The following is a 19,514-nucleotide window of genomic DNA, read 5'->3' on the forward strand; positions in this document are numbered from 1 at the left end:
CTTACCTGGTTTTACCTTCATCTGGATTTCTAAGTTAGTCATCTCCACTAAGACCGGTTGAAAACTTGCTGGGTTTGTTGAATATTTGTCTTCTCAACAAGAGTTTTGAGAGGGAGCATCTGCTTCCTTTGAAATTTTCATCCTGTTATCTAGAAGTCAGTACTTTCCACAGTAGTATCTCAACATCACTTTTCCTGTTAGCTCTAACATTTGCAGTACATTGTAACACTATGATATGTGTGAATATTATCAGCAATACAGCAAACTTGCTATATACTCACAGCAATTAAGAGAGATGTCAACAGAAAAAATCCTGGCATAATGACCTGTATGTGCTTTAAGGCTTTTGCTTTTTTTTTTTTTTTTAATTTGAGCAGCTGTTAATGGATTTGCAAATAGCATAGTTATCGGACTGCTTAGAAGAAACTGCTAAATGCTCCTATCTGGGGTGGCTGGGGAAGTAAATTGTTACTTAACAGCAGCTAAAGACACCTTTAGACACTGCAGTTCAAAGTGATTTGGTTTTGTTGTTTGTTTGTTAAAGGGAGCAGCCAGCATCAGGCTGCCCTGTAGGGAAAGCTGGGAGACCCGGGAGGGTCATGCCCCAGGGTGGGACATGCCCGCACCAGCAGCACAATCTCACAGAAGCTGGTAACAGGGGTCCATCAACAGTCCCAGACACAGCAAGTGACGAACCAGGTCCAAGGACGTTAAGACCTGTTAATGCCCTCAAGGCCCTAATGATTTTGTGGCTTTCATGAGCCTTTGCCCGTTTGCCAGTGCTGCTTTTGATTCTTGAAATCTTGGCCTCTCCTTGAAATATAACTGAGAAAAAGCAGAAATGAAGAATTAAGAGCAGCTGTCCTCTTTCAGGTGACAAGTTATCTTTTCATTTCTCCCCATGACACAGGTGTGAAGGATACTTCTCTCAGCAGAGTTCTTTGAGGAATATTTATAGAGAAGTCAGAATCAGATCCTTTACATCTCTACTAGGTCTCCAAACAGAAAGTATGACCAAAGACATTGAACACCTTTTTAACATTTTAGGATAGATAAATAGAACAGGGGCACTTGCTGCAGACTTTGCTGTAGCATAACACTTACAAATGAATAAATAAACCAGTATAGCCCTTAACTGCTGTTTATTTAAAAAAAAAACCATTACTGAGTAATTTACAGGTGCCGTGTTTGCCAAATAAACTATTCACAAGACAAGAAAGCTGCAATACAGTTCCAGTGGTAAATTCCTTTTTATTTTACAAAAAATAGCTGCCTTGAAAAGAAATGAAATTAACATTCCTTGCGCTTTAATGTTGTTTTTTTTTAACCTTTTGTTTTGGGGAACGAAAAATCCTTAACAATACAGATACATTATATTTCTTCATTATCACTCAGCACAAGCTACAGCAAATGTACCCACAAATATTGAGGCAAATCACAGGCAATAAATTCAATCTATTTTACATATTGCTATGAAAAGTTGCAAGCTGCTGCTTGGCTTTCAAGGGCCTAGATGGCAGTGTAGTTCTTAGTGTAATTAGTCAATTTGATCTTCTCTGGGAAGATAATATTAACTGAGAGGTTTTCCCCATTGTTAGATTTCAGAAAAAAGTTCTTTTTCTTGCGTAGGAGATGACTATATTTGGCATTAGCAAGCCACATTTCACATTTTGAAAAAAACACAATCCCAGTTGTACCCAAGACAACAAGACATGTAAGCAAGCCCAGTACAACAAAACATATCACCTGGCTTCTACTGAGCAAGGGATCTGCGTTTTGGATTGTTTCTTTCATTGTTATTTTCAGGATTTCTTGTTGTTGATGCACTGATCTGTGATGAGCTTTCGAGGGTGGCTTATAATTCTGCATATGCTTTGCCTCCATATTCACTCCAGAAAGACTTGTGTTTTTGCTGGGAAGTTTGCACGTCACACCCACAAATTCTGGTTTACAGATGCATTCGAATCCTCCTTGGGGATGTTCACTGCATGTCCCTCCATTCTCACATGGGCCACTTGCACAGAATATGACACGGCTGCTGCAGAGCTTTCCCGTATAGCCATGGGGACAAAAACAGCTGAAACCCCCACCACTATCTGTACATGTTCCTCCATTTTCACACGGGTTGGATTCACAGTCATCTCTATCTATTTCGCAGAAGTTGCCAGCAAAACCAGAAGGGCACAGACAGGAAGCATGGGGTGCAAAACCATTGTCATCAATGCACGTTCCTCCATTCTGGCAGGGGGAGCTAGAATAGATAACAAACACATAGAATTGAATTAAAGTCCAACGAAAGAAGCTATTAGGAAACATTTTATATAATAAAAGGAGCTGGTTTTCTTTAGAAGAGCAAATTCCAAATGCAAACCCACTGAAGTCAATGAAGTTGAATCAAGAATGAGTTTGTTCAACACCTTTGTCAATACAGATTATAAATCTTCTGCCAACCCTTTGGGCAGGATTAGTACACCAGTGTATAAATTCAACCTGAAGAGCTGTGAAGGGATTTTAAATTACTTCAAACATTTATTCAAATTAAGCTTCCCAGTGTTTTCATATGCTTAGAGCTATTTAGCTGAGCAACTATTTAGACAAGACTGAACAAAGACACTAGCAGCATGGCTTTCTTTTCCACCTGATTATTCACAAGATAATCTATGTATTGTACTGGCAAAGCAAAACACTCTGCCATAGCAGCTAGACGTAAAGCTGATTGTTTTTATTCTGCATCTCCAGTGCTCCATGACACAAAAAATTTAGAAGCAAACACATACTTTCCTGCAAACTGCTGTTCAGCCAAAAATTTTGATAAATATAATTATAATAAAAAATATAAATGGGATAATTTCAGCCTTGGCAAAGGCAGCTGTAATGTGAGGACAAGACCATAGGAAACCAAGTATTTCTGCAAACACTTTAAGAACTTCATAATTAATAACCTGGTACTGTTTTAAGTGATGTAAATTCAAAGCTTACAACAAGCCTCTCTGACAACAACAGTTTTCCTAATACTTATAAATCTTTGAAGACATACAGCATATACCAGTACATAGTTGAAAAGTCCAAGCTGTTATTTAAGTGTTACATTTCCAGGTGAAAGTCCCAGGGGTAATGAACATCATAGCTTCATGAATGCTGACATTTCACATATGCAGCGGTCAGTAGCAATCGGCATTATGGTTTTCCATGGTGGGACACAGAGATTTAAGATATCTGTTGTTGTCTGAGTGAGATGACTGTGAAAGAGATATAAGCTCCTGACGACAAATGGTCCCTGACCACCGGTCGGGTTAAGGTTGAGCTTCTCAAATACCCAGCCATTGCTCTGGAAGTAGCTGTGATAGAGACTAGCCCAAACACCTCTGGCTTTACTGGGGACTGAAACACTTGGTGGCCACCCATCAGGAGAGCCTGAATACTGTGGTAGAGATATCATCTGGCTGTTTTTTCCTGCTTCCACATAAACTGCTCTGTCCTCTTGCATTGCCATTCACTGTAGACGGTGGCTGGAAAAAAGGCTACTGAAAGAACAAACTGCAAGTCTGGAAGCAGTATTAGGAAAGCAAAAGGTGTGGTTGTCCCTGGACTTTGACATAGCAGTTGTTGGTGACAACTTGAGGTGATCATGCAAACAAGGAATTTTGCCACAATCACTAGTCACCATGTCTGCTTTAAACAAAATATGGAAGCTGTAGTTGTAAAGTCCTTGAGCAAATGAGTGGTTATGGCCTATCTTGGAGAGTCTAGCACCCTTGCTTTACAGGTCCCATGGAAATCTGACAAGCTGTTTTGGATATGGCAATGTGTAGAAATTTGAACCCTCATGGGTAGGTTAAATTACAATACTTTCTAGGGAAAAAGGAAGAAATGGCTGGAAAATGTAAGTGTAAAATTTTTTCTGAACCTTTCAGAAGTGTAAACAATTTAAATTAAAAAAAAGTTAAAGGGAAATATGCAGAATTTTGAAAATTTTCTTTATTTATTACTGAGTTGCATTTGCCTAATTTTAGTCTATTTAAATAAATAAAGTATTAATATTACTCTCCTTGAATAGAATCTGTTACTTTGCATTTTTGGCATTTAACGCATGTTCAGCAAGGTGTGGTACATGAAGGGCTAGCTGTGGAAACATGAACATACCACTTCTTTGCTTTCCAAATACTCTGCTTTCATTTTAGAAAGTACCACTCGCTGCTCTGCTTTAGAGCAAAACTTCAAACCATCACACAGATGTCACTAATGCAGATGTATCTGCCTGATTTTGTAAACAGACTAAGAACAAACACTTTGATTTGTGAATTGGTTTGGTTTTATCTGTGAATATTAACTAACGAGCCAGCAGCAGTGCTTAGTAATATCAACATTGTTAACATTAGCACTCAGGTAGAGCGGAAGTGAGATGTGAATTAGATGACATCATATGATGAGGTCTCTTTCCAGGATGTGAGGTGCACTCTCTGGTGGACTGTGAAGTATTAGCAGACATGGAGCGCTTAGGCTGAGAACAGTTGTCTTTTTGAACTAAAAGCAGATTTGCAGAGCCTGCAGCTCATTTTCCTGAAAAAAGACACAGCTTCCTAGAGAAAAAGAATTGCTGTTTCAAGTATGCTGTTTCCTTAAGAAAAATTGTTCATGATTTCCAGACTAGCTCATGAGCATTCAGTTCAAACACAGAGTACCGTCACAAAAATGTAGTTTCAGCAATTTAAAACCATGAGGATTTTAATCAAGTACATGGAACTAATCTGTGTTATTTTGTTGATGCCGTACCTCACCTGTTCTTTCGGACAATTAATATATGTCCATGTTGAATTAGAGAAATATTTGTTCTACAGATGAAATGTAGAGAAAGCAAGCTATTCACATCCCCTATGTTAGGCAAGTAGCTTGGATGTGATACAAGGCACTTGCGAGGAACTTAAATTTCCTCATTGTCAATGAAAAGAAATAGGCCAATCAGAGCAGTTACCTTAGAGGCTGAAAGTAAACCCAGACAGAACTGTGTGACTATCCCCCAATTAAAAGCAATGGCAAAAAAATTCCACTGACATAAAGTTGTAAGAATGGCAATCCTTGCCAGAGACAGTAAGAGGCGTTAATTTTCCTTAAACAAGAGTGTACAAGTCCTCAGGAAGATTTAGTCATAAGGTAGATCTAAATATTCATACTTACCTATTGCTGAGGAAAAAGAGAACCAGAGGGTACCAATATAGAGCTAGAGAGAAAGAAGGCAACCTCCAAAAAGAAGACTGTATTTTAAGGTGATAGTTTTATCAACTTTGTATACACCAGAAAGGCATTCTATATGCTTATGGGATCAGATCCTTGATGAGCTAGAAGACAGCAGAGACTTCTAGATTTCAACAAAAACACCAGTTCACGTTTTCTTTACCTTTGAAAGGTCATCCTTTTTTGAGGCAGTTCTACCAGTGATACTGCTGGAAGTTTTTCAGTCTGTACCCATTGCCTCTTGCCCTTTCACTGGTCACCTCTAAGAAAAGTCTGACTCCATCTTTGCTTCTCCCCATCAGGTATTTATACCTATGGATAAGTTTCCCCAGAGCCTGCTCTTCTCCAGGCTAAATAATCCAGCTCTCAGCCTCTCCTTATAGGAGAGAGATTCCCATCCCTTAATCATCTTCATTGGACTCACTCCAGTATGTCCATGTCCTTTTCGTACTGGGGAGCCCAGAACTGGACCCAGCACTCCAGATGTGTCTTACCAGGACTAAGCAGAGGGCAAGGATCACCTCCTTCAACCTGCTGGAAATGCTGTTCGTAATGTCCCACTTCTCTTAGAGAATGAAGAGCAGTGGCCTCCCACACCCTCTTCTGGTGGGAGTGAGATTATCTGCTTCAGTAAACTATGGACATACCATTCCGTGTCAGTTAAGAAAAATGACAGGCTGCTGGACTAGATGTTTTCGTGCAGACAGCTGGTGCGTTGGCTACTGTTCTTATTACTATATATGGTTTGTATATACAGTTATCTCTCAGTAGAGGTGAGGTTACTTCAAGTTTGTTTACAAAAATCATGGGAAGGCATAAATTCACCACAATAAAATGTGCAAATTATCACTTTTAGTACTGAAATCATGCACACAAACTCATGCTGATAATCTGTAAATCTTTACTATATGAACAGATCAGATTTGTAAAGTTTGACAAAATATCAGCAACTAGCAGAAGCATCACATATTTTAGCACAGAGATACTTCCACTTAGCAAAGAATTCTGAATAATAGTCAGTAGGAGTGTGGATCTTAAATTCATGTCAGAAATCAATATTTACCCATTAATAATGCAGGGTCCTTTTTTGAGATGGCAGTTTTTTCCTGTAAATCCCTGGGCACACAGACAAATATATCCTCCATCACCAGTCTCTATGCACGTTGAGTTATTGGTGCAGGGCTTTGCAGAACATGGATGAATATCTGTTTAAAAAAAAAAACAGGGCTCAATTAATCTAATGAGAAAGAGCCAGTAAGTAGTATATAATACTTCAAATAAAATATAGCTTTAACAGTCCTTCACCCTGCAGTCTATAAATTCTGATTTATTCCTCCCTCTGTTAAAATGGAGGTCAGATTGTTCAACTATTGCAAGCACTTTCAGCTTGTTTCTCTCTTCCAAGCTCCCACTTGTAAAATACGTTTGAATTGTTTCAGTCTATAAATAAGTAATATTATCAATAAAATATTAGTATGGGGGAAAGAACTTCTACATAGTCTAGTCATTCTTTCACAACCTTGGCTTCTCCATGAGCAGAATTCTGATAAAGCAATCAGGAACTGGGAATTCTCCCTGCTCCCTGCCCAGAGCCTGTCATTATGTGCTTATGAACAAACATTTCATAATAACAGAGATCAGCAAGTTACAAAAAAATCTCTTAAAATTTCATCTTTTGCTTGGGCTGCATCCAACTCTTACATAACTGTAATGTAGTTCAGAAGAGAGAGCTGTATGACGTCTGGACCCAAAGTCACACATCTCATTTTCTTTACAATTTCCCTGCTGAGCCACTTCCCACTCAAATGATTACTGAATTTTTAAAATAATTAAAAATAAATAAACAAACAAGTGCATATTTTAGCCAGCTAATGGAGCAGCTGCAGAGAAGTGCTGACTAGAAGATGCCTTGCACACACATGGGCGCACATACACTTTCTAAGAAGATGAAAAGGGATTTCAGGGCATTTATATTTTACTTTCCACAACATAACATGAAATTTAGATGATATCATGAGGTACTGCAGAATTTTAACCATAGCAAAATATTTCAACAGCCTTAGTTTTCGAATACAGTCTTCCCTGGATAAGAGGCTCTATTTTCTAATGCATTAGCCTGTTCTCATTGCAAGACAACCACTTTGCATGCACTTTGAGTGTAAGCTCCATTTTTCACAAGGACCAAAATAGCTTTGAATGCTTTTTTTTTTTTTTTTTTTTTGGAGCACAGTTGTTTGCCATCTATTTTCACAGGCTTTAAAGGCAGCTAATAAAGCATGAACTCTGATGCAAGAGCAAGGAAACTCTCTGAAATACATATATGGATAGGTATGTATATATGTACACATATATATACATACATTACTGTCAGTAATTTATGTCAGGGATTTAATTTTAAAACATAACTTAAAAGCTTGTTGGAACATGTCCTTTTAAAACATAATACATAAATAGCCTCAAATAGCCCATTTTCTCTATTTTTCTCTAGGCTACCTCTCAAAAGGCCAACAACCAAGTGATTTACTTGCTTCAAGTGATAACTGAGTCTGAGATGAGAATTCAAAAATCAGGACAGTACATTTACACATGTATTATGAATGGCCATGATCACACTACCAGTAAATTAATATTTGTGTAAGACTAAGTTGTCATGCTGCAGTACATGAAGCAATCACTGAGTGTTTTTACGAGGAGAGCACACTCGGTAGTAGTTTACGACACAGCAGAATTTCTAGACCCCGTCTCACGCATGCCTAGCACGGGCATTAGAAGCTCCACCCATACTCTCTTTGATGACAACTTACCACCACGTGCCCTTGGCAAAGCAGTCAAGTGACATGCAGCACAGTATACTCCAAGCTTACACCACATGTTGGCTTTTTAGCCAAACTGAGGCTAAGATTCAAGCGAGAGGTCAGGGACCCACTAACATGACTATGCAGGCACAGCCAGAGATGACAAGATGAAAGAGATGACTGATCTGATTTAGCAAGGTGGGTCATATACTCCAACTGGGCTGTCATTTTTTCCTGGAAAAAAATTGACAAAATTGGCTTTCCCTTTGTTATGTTCAGTGTTTGATGTGGTTCCTGTACTGCGTAGTGTATGTCAGCTGCAGAGCGAAACTGCTGTGCAGCCTCGTTCCAGGTGTTCATATCCCTGAGTTCAAGGCTGTGTTTCCACAGGATGAGAAGATGCCATGGCATTCAGTTAGGCAGGCTGGTGCACTCCGTTGCAAAGAGGTTAACCGACAGTGTTAACACTAATACCAACTCACGGATTTTTTTCTTAAAGTTCCATGCAATACGTGACTGCAATAATAGTCATAAATGACAACACTGATCCTGCCCTACATGTTTACAGTGGATCAAGCCCAACCTATAATCTGCATGCCTCTAAATTACTGGGAAGGTCATTCTTGACCTGAACTGAGAACCAGGCTGCCCATAGTAAAACCAACAGCTACACAGTCAGAGGCATTAGCAAACCACTTGATGATCTAAAACTACTCCAGAAAGGAACTTCCATGATCCAAGACAAGGCGACTGTACACTAACTTTTCTAGAAAGTAGAAGAAGAGATATCACCACCAGTCCAACTAATTTTTTTTCCTCCCATGCTTAGCAAGCAAATAAGCTGCTGAGGCTATATCTATATTTTACAAATATTTCAGGTGTTTGCAGTAGTGGCCAAATAAACTTCAGACCCTTCCACAGTTTTCCATTCTGGGTTTTGCCATCCTTGTGAGTTGGCATTTGCTCACAGCTGGCAACATTAAAACAGTAGCTATGCCAGAAATTCCCTGGCAAATATTAAACTTTCTACAGCAGCAAAAAGGAAGAATTTCAAGAGAATGCCAGAACTGCATTACTCACGACACTTCATCAATCTCCACAGAAACAATACAAACGTAGCTTTCCAACATGCCTTATCTCATTACACAACTAAAGCTAAAAATGGTCTCCAGTAGCTAAAAAAAAAGGCACTTAATGTCATATGCATGTGAAAAATAAAACAACTGTGGCCTGCTCTCATCATACAGAAAAATTCAGTATTAAAAGAGAGAGGCGGGGAGTCTGGTACTTTATGGTAAGAAATTGGTGGGTTTGTATTTCCATATTTAAAAAACAGTTATGTGTATACACCAGTGATCCACCAAAGAGCAGGAGCCTTCAAAATCCTTCCTGTTTCCTAACCTGATCAAGTTTCAGTCAGTGGTACCTGTCAGTGAGTTATAGCAGTCTGTAATGACTTTATACAGCCAGGAAACTGACACCATCTTTTTGGCAGAGGATGATGAGATCAGTGGCTGAGCAATTAACCCACTTGAGCTTTCAGTGCTTTATTGGCTCAGGATGACAATTTGTAGCAACCTTCCAATAGCAAGAAAAGGAGGACCCTTCTCTTGATCCCTTGTGGCAAAACAATGCATTTAGAGTAGATAAATCCACTGAGATGAAAGACTGTCAACATAACATGTCCCTGCAGATGAAAAGATGGTTATTTCTTTTTGGCTGAATATTCTTGCAGCTTTTCATGGGGATCTAGATTCAAATTGGCAAAAAAGACTCTGAGACGACTCTGCGTGTTGAGAGAAATAATAGTTTCTAAACTTGAGCAAGGGACACCTTTTTTGTATTATATAACTATCTTAATGAATATGTATTAAAATAATATTTTTCCATAAAGATATGGGTACAATTTCCAAAGCATTGTTTTGCATCCTAAGTACCAGTTGCAAGAGGGAAACATTGCAAGTCTCCGAACTGCAAAGATATATTAGAACTTAGAAATTCAGCTAGGCACTTACAGTTTTTAAAAGCATGCCCAGCTTGAAAACCTTAATATTAATTTACAGGAATCTTTAGATGTGCAGATGGTACCTTTAAAAATCTGGTCCTTTGGAGTCATTGACAAGCAATAGAACTGAGCCTCCTAAGGTGGCAGTGGGGGGTTGTTCTGTCTAGCTTTAGAAATCTATGATTGTAGATCACAGACAACAGAGGGACCCATTCCTCCTCACCGATTGTAATGAGAATCTAGGTGGCTGTCTCAGGTACAAACACATCTGTGAGAGGTGTCCAGAACAACATCTCTGAGAGCTTACAGTCACATCTGCACCACTGCTACTGCAGCTCCTGCAAACGTACCAGGACTAGCTTTGAACTAAGAAGCCTGCCTATGCTTATGTGTGCAGCTGGTGAGTACGGGCTGCAAAACCTGATGAGAAGCTAAGTAAGTGCCTGAGCACCTTGCACCGAGGTCCATGTCACTGCAAGTATGTGAACTACCTGAAATCTTCTGAGTCTTTTAGTCGTCTTGAAAATTTTATCCAGTTCCAACTGTGTCATCATTAATTACTATTTTGGGTATGCACTGGCAGAACACATGCATGCTCTATAAATTATAAGCTGTATAACAACAGAAGTCTGAAAGACATGAAAAGAGAATGAGGCCCTGGACACCCGTCCTCTTCCAGCTGCAGCTCCGTGGGCGGAACAGGCGCATGGTCCTGGATGCTCATGTGGTTTCGGCCCCCTCAGATCTCTGGCTGAACATTTGCCTGTGTCAGCCAAAATAAACCAGCTTAGCAAAGGCCAATTCTTCAGCTTGCTTATGCTAAGCTGGCTCATTCTGACTGGCAAGGGGTGAGATCATGCACACAAGAGCTGTGCTTACCCCTCAGACCTGAGAGGGAAGTGGCAGCCTGTTCAGGCAGACCTTTTTCTCAGTTACACTAATGCTACTCCGCTGAATCATCACTGGGTTAAGTAAAGGAAGAAATAGGCACAATGTTTTCCTTTTCAAGAAATATTAAGAAAGTAGCATATATACATATATATATAGAGAGAATGTGTGTTAGGTAAATATTTCAAATTATTTAATATATACAAGATCACTTGTATTTTTATAGGAAGGTCTTATATAACTACAAGGGAGCAGTTATTTGTTGGCCTTGTCCACGATAATCAATGTTTAAAATAGAACGATGAATTTACGCTTTGCTCACACAGTTAAAGATACTGCATGCCTCTGCCTAAATTAGTATAAAAGTTCCAGGTTTACGGGCCGCTGCCCAGAATCCCCTTATTATCTGGCGCTAACATTCAATCTTTTCGAATTAGTTATCCAGAAGGACTTTTGCATGTCTCCAGCACCAGAGGGGGCTGTTTCACTTGCTCAAGGACCGGAAAGGATGTACAAACCTATGTCACAGAGGCTGCCAACCCAGCCCTCCTCACAGACGCACTGCCAGGGCTTGGCACAGCTGCCGTGCAAACACCCAGGGAAAGGAACACACTGATTACAAAGAGCACCCTGCCAACCAGGTTGACACCTGAAAGAGATAAAAGACAAGATAGAGGCATAGTTTATTTTTAATAAACATAATTACGCGGATGTTCCCCTTTTTGAGGCACAATAAATAAACTTTCAGATACAAAATTGGACTGTGCAGCACACTTCAACAAAAAGATACCGTCAATGCTTCTGGTTTATCCTTTATCCCTGGAAAGGATCTCATCAGCCATGGATATACAAAGGCACAAAGCAGTTTGTGTGAAGAAAACCATTTCATTCAGTGAGAAAAAAAATAAAGAAATGCTAATCAATGTAAAGACTTTTCTTACTGGAAAAAGGGGACTAAAAAGGCACCTAGATGTTTGTGCTCTATGATTCCAGTTCCTGTATCCTAATAGAGTGCTGTTTCATTACAGTTCCATATTTTCAGAGGGCAAATCATTTCAGCTTCTGTCTATTTTACCAGGGCTATGAATTATTGAAGCTGTTATTCCTGTGCTAATAGCCCTGTCTGACAGATCTTTTTACCTGCATTCACTGGGAAATTCACAAAATCCATTCTCTGGGTGGCAGCCACTTTTACAGTTCACGCCTGGAAGAAGAGATTTATGATATCAAACCAGAAAAAACAGCACTCAGAAAAAAAAATCGTATCGTGTCCTATACACATTGCTGATGTTTTCAAAGAACCCAGACTGTGTAATGTTCTGGTTTTTTTCTTCAAACAGATTTTTTGCAACATAAAATTTTAAGTGAAGTTGATCTGGAGCATGTTACAGTGTTCCTATAGGATAAGTGAAATGACACAAAGAATTAACTGCCAAAGAATACAAATTCACTTTAGCATATGCAAAGTGTATGCAATATCACTATATGCTACTTTAAAAGGGAAATTGCAGAACAGATCCACGTATGTCATTTCACACCGTGCCACTCCAAATGCATCGTTTCAGAACTACTTGAAACACAAACGTACCTTTAGTCAGAAAAGAAATTCCATTTAAAACAAGTTACAGTAAAAGTGTTGAATTCATTTCAACTCTACGTCGGATGACACCCCCCCCCCCATTTTAATTCAGTCACGCACGAACAAGGTAAGTTAAGGAGAAGAGGTCTCAGTCACTTTTTTTTTGTTCGTTTCAAGTATTTGCATCAAGCAGCGCTCCTCTGGAATACCACCATTAGCCCCTGACACCCAACGCAAACGGCACAGAAAGGCGCTCAGTGGGATGCAGAGGAAAAGCATCCTGAAGACCACCAGCATCTTCGGCCGGAGCGAGCGCTGGGGCAGGCTCAGCCCTCGGGGGACTGCCGGAGGGCTCCCGCCGCCTCTTTCCGCCCAGCCCCGGCAAACTCCCCAAACTTTCCCAACTCGCGTCCACCCGCCCCCCCGGCCCCAGCCCCCCCCTCACCGCGCCGCTTCCCGCGGCAAACGCCGGGCCGTCCGCTGCTCGCCACCATCCCGCCGCCCTCCTCCGTTACCTGGGGCTGCGGGGAGGACGAGGGGCAGCAGGCAGCAGCAGCCGAGGAGCCCGGCGGCGCGCAGCCCCATGGCCGGGGCCGCGCCGCTCCGCGGGGAGCTCGGCGGAGGGCGCGCAGCCGGGAAGGCGGCACCCCCCGCCCGCAGAGCCGCGGGGCTCCGGCGCCGCGGGGAGGGGGGAAGGAGGGCCGGGAGGGAGGGAGGGAAGGGGAGGAGGGCTGCCCGCCTCCTCCCGGCCCCCGCGCCCTCCGCCCGCAGGCAGGCAGGGGACCTGCCCGGGGGGACGAGGCAGCCCCCCGCCGAACGCTGCCGCTCCGAGCCCGCTGTCCTGCGCGGGGGCGGAGAGGGGAGCCGGGCACCCTGCGCGCCTCGGCTGGCGCCGTCGCGGTCGCGGGCGAGGGGAGGCGATCTTGAAGGGCGCGGGAGGAGGGAGGGCTGGTGGGGGTGTGTTAAGCACGCCTCTTATCTCGTTAAAACTTACTCCGGCTGTCCACCAAGAGCTAATCTGGGGCCGGTCTTCAGAAATCTGAAGACTTCTCTCCTTAGTCGTTCGCATCAGAGCGCCAACTTTTCCGGGGAAGACCCCAGCCAAAGCAAGGAAGGTCAAATATTTTATGTTTCCGAGGCTAAAGGGTTAACCGCCCCCCCCCCGCCCCAGACCAACACCAGAACACCCCAAACGCTACCTTGAGCAGTCTGTTACACACGGAACAGATCAAGAAGAAACATTACTTCCACCCCAAGGCAATTTAAATTCTGCATTTTATTTTGTGACTGTTCCTTCCTTTTTTCTACCTTTTTATTCTTCCTTTGAGCTGTCCCTTATGGAAATAGACTGGCTATTTCTTATTCTTTGTATTCTTTCTTGTTCTTTCCTTGCTTCTTTTAAAGAAGTTGTGCCTGGTTTTTAGGATTCCCGAGGGACCTGTTTTCTGCTTGCTGATGTAGTGCTTTCTTCCACCAGACCTCATTTACCAATTTGTCTGCATTTATGTGAAGCAACTAGAGATCCCTATAATATGGTAAGAAAACTATACAACCATCTGCTTTTCCTCTAGAATTACAATGGGCTAATTCAACATTACCTGCCTGAAAATATACACACCGGCAAGCACACATTAGCTTCACATAGCCCATTTACTGGTACTTGAAGACAATGATGTCACTTAGGTTGAAAAAAGTTTGCTTCTACTAGTGCCGGCTTTTAGTTTTAACCAAGAATGGGGGAAGTGAAGGACAGAAAAAGGAAAAGCAGAGAATGAAGGCTGGATTGAAAGAGACCACTTAGGAGTAAGGTGTGAGAGGCAGACGCTGCTTCTTCAAAGCTCTCCAAAAGTTGTGGTATCTGAAATAAGCTGTGCCTATCTGATTCTATAGGCACAGATTGCTTACACGCCTTTTCTGCTTCTTTTGCTTTCCTTTTACCACTGAAACACTACTTACCGTCTTGAAAAGGTTACTTTGCCGTCACAGCTTTTGCTGTAGCTCACCAGACCAAGCCTTGCTGGGGTATCGTGAATGACACTAGAGAAGTGAAAATGTGGAGCGGTAATGATGACTGCTTAATCCTTTACTCTGCCCTTCTGTGATCCCGTGCTTTTCTGGGGTAAATATCAGCAATTCTTCGTTACTCTGTTCACTTTGCTGTTATTCTGACTTTCTTGGTTATTTGTTTACACTTACGTTGTCATAGGACCAAGGTTGCTTATTCCTCCCTTATGACCTAACTTCTCTGCTTGGTGATGTAGAAGCCTTGTTATGTTAGACCTTTGTTTGCATTTTTTTGACCAAGAGGTAACCTGGGTAGTTAAAAAGCTTATAAATGTTCTGTGATTTCAGTGATATTCCTATAGTAGCTTGACCAGCTGGTCAAAGGAAGGCTTTAAGCTTTCTGCCTTTCTCCTTGTATTCTTTTTTCTTCAGAATTTAAGAGTAGAGAGTTTGTAGAATTCATAGGTTTTATCTGTACACTCATCACTGTCAAATTATCTGCTCTAATTTGCATTGTAAATATACACTCTGACATATGATGGCACGTTTCTTCTATTTTCTGAGTTAACTACTGAATATCAGCTGCATTATCCAAAACTGACATCTTATGAAAAAATCATTAGGAAAATCTTGTTCTCACAATCCTATATATGATATGTTCTAATCACCATTGCAAACTTCAATTTTCGTACTCTCTTTTTCTTGCTTGTTTTTCAGGCTTTTTAAATTTTTTTGCAGAGATACACTGTTAGGCAAAAATAACCTATTTTTTAGAACAACTCTACTTTTTAATCTTCTGTGTCTCAGGGGTGCCTCTTGGATTGCTGAAATTAGAACAAATCTCCATTTTCCCATCTCCTGTACTTACTTCAAGAGTCATCTAAACAAACCCTGCTAATTTTATTTCCAAGAGGTCAGAATCCTTTTTGTTAGAGTGGAGTCTATCCAACATAACCAGAATCTGTTGGAACAGAATCTGCCCAGATACTAATCCAAAAATAATTTCAAAACAGAAACCCCAGCGTTCTGTAAATCCAGACTAATTCTCTTCTCTCGCCTCCTTCCACCTGAACAAACCAAACTGCAAATCATTTTTACTTACCTTGTTTGCTGCCAAAACCACTCTGATCCAAATCTCCATAGTCTTCACAATAGTCCTTGAAAATTACGGTAAATATGTTCTGGCAGATCTCAGTGATTTCTACTGAGAATAGTCTTAATTTTTTTAATTTGGGTTTGTCCCGTCCCCGTTCCCCCCCCACCCCCCACCCCAAGGTCTTTGCATTAGAAATTCGAAAGTAAAAAACCTCCTGTAATGGTTGTCTGTGTACGGAGATCACCCAAGGTGTTAACGATTGTACCAATTTCTTCACCTAAAAATACTTGAGTGGTAAGTACAGACTGAGGAGTGCTGGTCTACTGAGCTCCCAACAGTCTACCATTCTTGGGAAGCAGTTTCATGGAAACCTTGGGACCCTGGGAGATTTACTTTGGAACTTGTTACAGGAATCAGGGGCATCAGGTCATCAAAGACACTGACTGCAACAACTGAATCCAGAAAAAAGTCTTCATGGATCCTCGTCCAGAAACTGAGATATTGTTATTTCATTTGTTCCAAGAAAATGGCACACAGCAATCCTGCATTCTTAGGCAGGAATAATGAACATGTTCGAAGACTGAGCTACTGGAAAAAACAGACTGAGATTGAGAATTTAAGCTTGGTAAGAACTTCCTTTTGTACATTGAATGTAGAAACAGAGTGCTTCAACCTTCTGGACAGCAGCGTGCAAGCAACTTTGCAAAGTCTGGAAATCCAGAAGCAGCAAGGAATCGTTGAAGTTCTGTCCTGGCTGGGAGTATTCGTACTCTCAAGTGCCTATTTGCCTGCTAATATAACACCTTTTGACTGCAGAGAAGTTCAATCAAATTTTTATTTCATTGTTGCAAGAATCTGGAGATGAAGAATCTGCATAAGTGACAAGAAACACAAAGCAAGTCATCAATATAACAGCTCCTACAGGTCCCCACAAACTGCTAGTAGCTAAAAATCTGAGGCTAACAGCAGAGTCACATAGAAACCATGTGTGAAAGCCCGCATGAGAGGAAGAAATAACTGTGATTAATTTGGGCTATCCTTAGACATATTACAAAGAGAAATAAAAAAGTACCAATTACAGGGCAGTGCCATCTCCCTTCCAAAGCAGCAATACTTTGCGAATGAGAGTATCTGAAACTCTAACATTATCAGTGGAGAGGTTTATCCTTTATCCCTGGAAAGGATCTCATCAGCCATGGATGTACAAAGGCACAAAGTTTTAGGATCTGTTAACTGGGTTTACAAGTTTGTACTCTGTACTGTACTCTCTGAGTAGCATTGTCCATTAGAGAAAAGCTCATCAGATGCAGCTGGAGCCTTAAGGAACTATTTTACGCTTTTTATGTTAGGCTGTCCCATCCTCATGTGTGACTGGACAAGATGGGCTGAGCCAGCCTACAAGCTTGTTGGGGTTGAGGAGAGCATCCTCGCTCTTCTTTTCTCCCAACCTCCACGCCGCGTCCCAGCTGCACAGTTGCATTTCTCCCCCCATGCCAGCTGTAATTGTGTTACCTCTGGCTCTTCAGTGAGCTGATTCAGTATACTGTGCTGGCAGATGACTGACAAGAAAAAACATGAAATTATTTCTCCTGTCATCGTACCCACTTCAATAACACATTTCTGCCTTCACAAAAGGCAACAGGTGAGTGGGGAGACAGGCTTCTCGTCCGGCACCTTCTGTATCAGGGCACATAAACCAGAAAGTTTTTCTGCACAGAACAGATTTCACTACACACAGAAATAGCAGCTATCAACAGTTAGCTAAAGATTGCCAAAATATTTTTTTTATCACAGTAGTTTTTTCCCATTGGAACAGTAGCCCGAGTGTATAGAGCTAAAATATACAGCAGTAATTTACAGGAGTTAAAGCCAAACCCATTCCCTTGCCTAGCACTGAAAATCCTCATAACCTCCCTCTCTAACTATTGACAAAGCACTAGCTCAGTGCTATCTATCACCCAATTACTATAGCACAGAGAATTCTGCCAGCTGTTTTAGAAAATACATTACATGGAATCTTGGCTGCTCTGAAGACTGAGGCAAAACTTCTATCACTAGGGCAGCTTTCCACTGACTGTAGCAGTCTTGATCAAAAAATGAATGCAAATTTAACCTTTCTCAATGTTATGAAAGTCAGAGATTTTGCCATTTCTGAGATCATAGCCCAGCCCTTCTTTGATTTTGTAAACAAAAAGCCCTAAACATAGAAATTTGAAATATTCAGTAAGATTCTACATTCAGAGTTATTCCACTGATAGATGCGTGCACCTAGCAATTAAAATACAGGGTCGAGGAACTACTACATAAAAAGCAAATCAAGACAACAACAAACCCCCTTACTCTTCTAGTAGATTTTTTTTCCATCTTGCTATTCACAGCACAAAAGATGAGAAACTGGAGGAGAAATACATGTAGTATAAGCATAAAGTAAAATAAAATATATTCAGGAAATATGATTCTGTCACTAATGCAAACAAAAATGAGATCTTATTTGAAGATGTTAGAAAAAGAATACATATGTATTTAAAGAAATCTAAGCAAAGACATTTTTCAAAGAGCTGGAAAGGTATCACTATCATTTTATGTAGTGCTGGGCTGTCTGTACTTGAAGTATAGAGAAATGAAGACACGTTCATTGAAAGACAGTGTGAGAATTGTGGAAGGACTTCTTTATTCTAAAGAGCGAGAAATGCTAAAAGATATATCCATCATAATGTGTGAACACAGGAAAGACAGAAGTGCAAAAATTTGTAGTGGGCAGAAGTAATGGCTAGAACTTTAGTTGGAAGAAAGATTAATTTAGTCTGGATATATAGACATTTTCTTTAACACTGAGGTTGATCAGAGAGTATGACAGTTTGCCGCCAGAGTAGAGGTAAAATAATTAGATGTCTTTAAGGAAAGGTTAAGTACACTTAAGGGAAGACTAATATAAAACCATCATTGCTTGAAGCAGGTGTTTGGATTAGATTATCCAAGATGTCCCTTTCAAAGCCATCATTTATGGTCCTGCAATACCTTTTGGTCAGGAAAACTTTCCTTTGCAAACTGATGTTAAAAAAGCCTGTATCCTAGGAATTTTTAAAAGGTGCTTGACAGTCTGACAGATGTTAATATTAGCTAGGAAGTTTGTGTCATAATATGTCCAACATATCCAACACGCTTTACCTACTTGGAGATGAAGATAATTTTCAGTTTGTAATTCACACCACCCTGTAATGTTTTATTTTCCTGCAGTGTGAAAGATTTGGTGCAGTGAATATGCACCTGGATTCTTAATAGTCAGCCAGTAAACAGGATATTTTTGTTACTGTGTTAGTGATATTACATTTTAAAATACATTTTTAAGTACTTTCCTGAGGCTAGTAAAGTAATTTTACTTCCTGTATAAAACATAACTAGATCTGAGACTTCATTTCAGGACAGGGGCTGCCTGTGTGTACACAGGAGAGAAAGCAAGAGAGGGAGAAACAGTCTCTCTATTAAGGCACTAGGTTCTTATGGTTTTCTGAATTGACAGAATAAATTATTCTGTCTTCTGGCTGAAAGGGTTATTTATAAAGAAAAATGGGCAGTTTGCTGTGAGACAGACATAGATCAAAATGAACAGCTTAGTTTTAACCACATGGAGTTTGAAATGATAGTGAGCCATCGAAGATTACATGTCTGAGAGAGGGGAAATTCAGCATTGAACCACTGTTCAGGTTTTTTGGAAAATTGTCCACTTATGGATAATCCAGAAAGAGAAAGCATTGTCATATATTTCTGAGTGTGTGTAGAATCTACTTATATATAATCTTTATAATATATATCTCTATATATGATATCTAAATATGGATAGTGAACACGAAAACAAACAGATACAGGGGAAGTACATAACAGAAAAAATAAATGCATGAAGAAATCTTTTTAAAA

At 40.6% G+C, this 19,514-nt stretch overlaps 1 protein-coding gene across 2 annotated transcripts; it reads right to left on the bottom strand.

The window, feature by feature from the left end:
- Positions 1 to 937: 937 nt before the first annotated feature.
- On the bottom strand, positions 938 to 13,393 carry DLK1 (delta like non-canonical Notch ligand 1). Of its 2 annotated transcripts, none has more exons than XM_030007237.2 (6): positions 13,159 to 13,393; positions 13,015 to 13,128; positions 12,061 to 12,124; positions 11,439 to 11,569; positions 6,296 to 6,437; positions 938 to 2,251 (listed from the first exon to the last, which is right to left on the bottom strand). In XM_030007237.2, exons 2-6 carry the CDS (start codon positions 13,082 to 13,084, stop codon positions 1,510 to 1,512), a joined length of 1,149 nt encoding a protein of 382 aa, XP_029863097.1. In that variant the 5' UTR covers positions 13,085 to 13,128; positions 13,159 to 13,393; the 3' UTR covers positions 938 to 1,509. The 2 variants fall into 2 exon arrangements, with proteins under 2 accessions (XP_029863097.1, XP_029863098.1); XM_030007238.2 differs by having other exon boundaries at positions 13,015 to 13,124; positions 13,155 to 13,393.
- Between the last annotated feature and the right edge of the window lie 6,121 nt (positions 13,394 to 19,514).

The sequence above is a fragment of the Aquila chrysaetos genome, chromosome 2 (genome assembly GCF_900496995.4).
Source record: "Aquila chrysaetos chrysaetos chromosome 2, bAquChr1.4, whole genome shotgun sequence".
In the NCBI taxonomy this organism is placed as follows: domain Eukaryota; kingdom Metazoa; phylum Chordata; class Aves; order Accipitriformes; family Accipitridae; genus Aquila; species Aquila chrysaetos.

Coding starts and splice junctions, on each gene's coding strand:
- DLK1 (XM_030007237.2), bottom strand. CDS start 13,084: ATGGGGCTGCGCGCCGCCGGGCTCCTCGGCTGCTGCTGCCTGCTGCCC. Junction 11,570..12,060: donor GAATTTCCCAGTGAATGCAG/GTAAAAAGATCT, acceptor TATCTCTTTCAG/GTGTCAACCTGGTTGGCAGG. Junction 2,252..6,295: donor GGACCCTGCATTATTAATGG/GTAAATATTGAT, acceptor TATCTATTCTAG/CTCCCCCTGCCAGAATGGAG.